Source organism: Saprolegnia parasitica (assembly GCF_000151545.1).
Source record: "Saprolegnia parasitica CBS 223.65 unplaced genomic scaffold supercont2.101, whole genome shotgun sequence".
Taxonomy (NCBI): domain Eukaryota; phylum Oomycota; class Saprolegniomycetes; order Saprolegniales; family Saprolegniaceae; genus Saprolegnia; species Saprolegnia parasitica.
This window is the reverse complement of record NW_012156495.1, coordinates 106,634-109,803: the sequence shown is the minus strand read 5'-3', so window position 1 is coordinate 109,803 and position 3,170 is coordinate 106,634. Positions and strand designations below refer to the sequence as shown.

Here is a 3,170-nt window from a genome sequence, read left to right as displayed (position 1 = left end):
GCGTGCAATAATCGACATGCTAGTAGTTGATACATACTTGATACAACACATGTTTCGATACAAAGTCGATACAATATCAAGTATGTATCAACTACTAGCATGTCGATTATTGCACGCTACATAGACATAATGACCACCATAGTTAGGTATTTGGACTCCCGAACGATGTACAATACGATGGTATCGAAGCGAGAGACTTTCATTTTTTCTTCAAAGTCGGCATGCATCGCCCATCCCTCGTGTCTAGAGCGCGTTTGTCCGGATAAAATCGGAGAAATATAAGCATGGTCGATATATTATATATCAAAGGTTTGATGTGAGCTGATGAGAACGGTGCCTGCACAGAATCCCAGCGGACATGCTGCGGCTCGAGCGCTGCGCTGCGACAGCCTTATTCCCGTGCTGCGGGCAAAATTCCAGTTCGTGCCGTGGCGCTGTGATGCATCCAGATACTGGTACATATACACCTGGGTCGCCTCCTCGTACTAGTAGCGACTTTGCCTGCGCTGCGACAACGACGCTTCTCCTTGCTGTCCCTGTGTCGAGCTGTGTCATGAGAGAAGAACGCTATTGAGAGGATGGGAGAACGACATAATTAGTTTCCTTCCAGCGACTGTATTCTAATATCAGGGAGGAAGCGAAGAAGGGATGTGATGGCTAAATAGGAGGGCTTAGCACTTCCAGCGCTTCCCGCAGTCGTGGCAGAGCACAAAGACCGTCATGGGTTCATCGGCACTGCGCGTCTGCTTTTGCGTGTTGCTCGTGTTGGTAGACTTGCACTTGCCGCACGTAAAGAGGCCCCGCGCGTCCGTGATGCCGCACTGCTTGTTGATCTTGTCGGCGTTCGCCACGTCCCAGTCGAGGCGCGAGCTCTGGAACGCGTCATCGCGGAACTTGTCCTTCTCGAGGCGGAGCTCCTGCGTCGCGAGCTCGTCCGGCGTCATGAGCACGAGCTGGTCGGCCGTCACGGTGAGCGTGAGCACCTCGTCGCGCAGCATTTCGTTCTTCTTGAGGTTGAACGAGAGCTGGCGAAACTTGCTCGTGTATTCCTTCTTCATGTCCGCGGGCTCCAAGCCCTTGTCCATCTTGTAGAGCTTGGCCATTGCCGTCTCGATCGACATGGCCGCAAACTCGGCTTCCGAGCGCAGATCTTCGTCCGCGAGCTCGAGCACTTCCTTGAGCTTCTTACGCACGGTCGTACGCACGTTGCTCAAGTTGGACGGCAAAAAGTTGGCCGACGGCTTCTTCTCGGCCGTCTTCTCGACCTTGGCCTCCAGCTTCTTGGCGACGGCGGCCATCTCGGTCGTCTTCTTGGGCGCGTCCTTGGTCACGTCGGTCGCGCTCGTGCGCGGCGAGAGCGCGAGCGCCTTCCACTTCTTGACGAGGTGCTTGGCCTTCTCGGCCACCTTGGCGTCGTCGTGCTTGCGCAGCTTGCCGATGGCTTGGCCGATCTTGGACTCCTTTAGGAGGCTGAGCGTCATGGCGATCGAGTCGAGGTGGTCGAGCCCATCGAGGACGGCGCTCTGGCTGCCTTCGTCGCCCTGGAGGAACTTGGTCAGGCGTCGGTGGACGCGAGCGATGTCTTCCATGCTCATCCTGTCTTTTTCGAATAACCAACCAATGGCCCGAGGCTCCGAATTTCTCGGATTTTATTTTATTACGCAACCAAGCTCCCGTATTGACTGGCGGGTGCGATCCGCACGCATTTTATTACACTGCATTTTTGGCCAATCAGAGCGCGACCTAAGAACTTGGATCGCGACCCTGCGTCGGTTCGCCAAAGCTACTACTTGTACCGACAACTCGCCCCCTCCGACCGCACCTCCTTGAGGACACGAGCGTATCTACAAGCGTAAGAAACCTCGCAAGCATTGAAGTATTCAAGTACTCGTATACTTGGTTTTTGCGCCAAAATGCAATCAGAACTTTCTGCGTCGGGCCCAACTCGACGCACGATGCGAGCAAGCGGAGGAAGGACTCTCTTCATTGACACCCAGCTTCCATGCACTTACTTCACGCTATGGGCGCGCGTGCTTCAAATCCTACATCCTGCATGGAGCTCGGCCGGTGCAAAGTTGCGGGCACGCGGAGAGGTGGGTGGCCACAGATATTTGTAGCGTACTAGTAGCTTGGTGGAGCCAGCTCTTTGAGGAGAAAAGCCACACGCCTTTGGCATGGTTCTGAATCACAAGGGCTCACACGACCCCCGTAGGAACGACGAGCTCTGGTCAAATACAAGCTGTCGGGAGTCTGTCGTTGCACCCACGTTCGATGGCGCAGAGTTGGTTCTACTGAGCAACTACTGAGGACGCACCTGCGTTTCAAACCCGAAACACGAACCAGGCGTCGGGACATGAACGACGCCGACGACCGCAGCTGTCGGCCACTGCGTACTGGATGCATTCACCGAACGGTCTTCTCCACACGGAGCATGGTGCAGACGAGTCCACTCCGGTTCCGGCAGCCATATCCCGCCAAGCTTTCGCCACATCTGCGACTTGCCTCCAAATCTCGCGCGGTCGAGCTAAAATCTGACAAACGAAACGCCAGAAATCTGAAAGTCTAAAAATTGAAACGGAGCGCGTCTGAGATCAGCCCGTTGGCGGTGCACCTTCTAGAAGCAGCACGCCACGAAAGATCCGTTGGCCGGAATCCTCCAATCAGAGGCCACTTGGTAATTTGACCGCAGACGAACAGCATGGGCTCGGACGACGGACACAAGATTGGCGACAACGGGCTGCCGATCATGAGCGCGGACGAAGCCAAGCCCAAGTACGTGCGCGTCGTGGCCTTCACCTTTGCGCCGCTGCTGGTCGGGCTCGGCATTGCCTATGCCATCTACACGTTTGGGGCCACGGGCGCCTACGACAAGCGCATCAAGGCGCTGCTCGCGACCGACTTGCACTGGGCGTGCGCGGCCGTGGTCGTGCTGGGGCGCACGATCGCCTTTGTCAACATGTACCCCATGGCGCACAAGAGCCAGATCATGAAGGGCAACTCTGGCAACCTGCGCTCGAACCCGTTCATCTACAAGGCGCTCGGCAAGGACGCGGCGCCGAACGCGGTGGTCTTTGACGACGCGGGCGCGGTCGGCGCCTACAACCGCGCGAACCGCTCGCTCCACCACATGATTGAGAACTATGGCGCGCTCGTGGCCGGCCTCGTGCTCG

General features: G+C 56.6%; 1 protein-coding gene across 1 annotated transcript; it reads right to left on the bottom strand.

Annotated features, from left to right (window-relative positions):
* Nucleotides 1-576: 576 nt before the first annotated feature.
* Nucleotides 577-1,629, bottom strand: SPRG_13706 (hypothetical protein). Its single transcript, XM_012352557.1, has one exon. The coding sequence runs from the start codon at nt 1,593-1,595 to the stop codon at nt 672-674; it is 924 nt and encodes a 307-aa protein (XP_012207947.1). The 5' UTR covers nt 1,596-1,629; the 3' UTR covers nt 577-671.
* Nucleotides 1,630-3,170: the final 1,541 nt, after the last annotated feature.

Excerpts from the sequence above, each read along its gene's own strand:
- SPRG_13706 (XM_012352557.1), bottom strand. The coding sequence starts at position 1,595 with ATGAGCATGGAAGACATCGCTCGCGTCCACCGACGCCTGACCAAGTTC.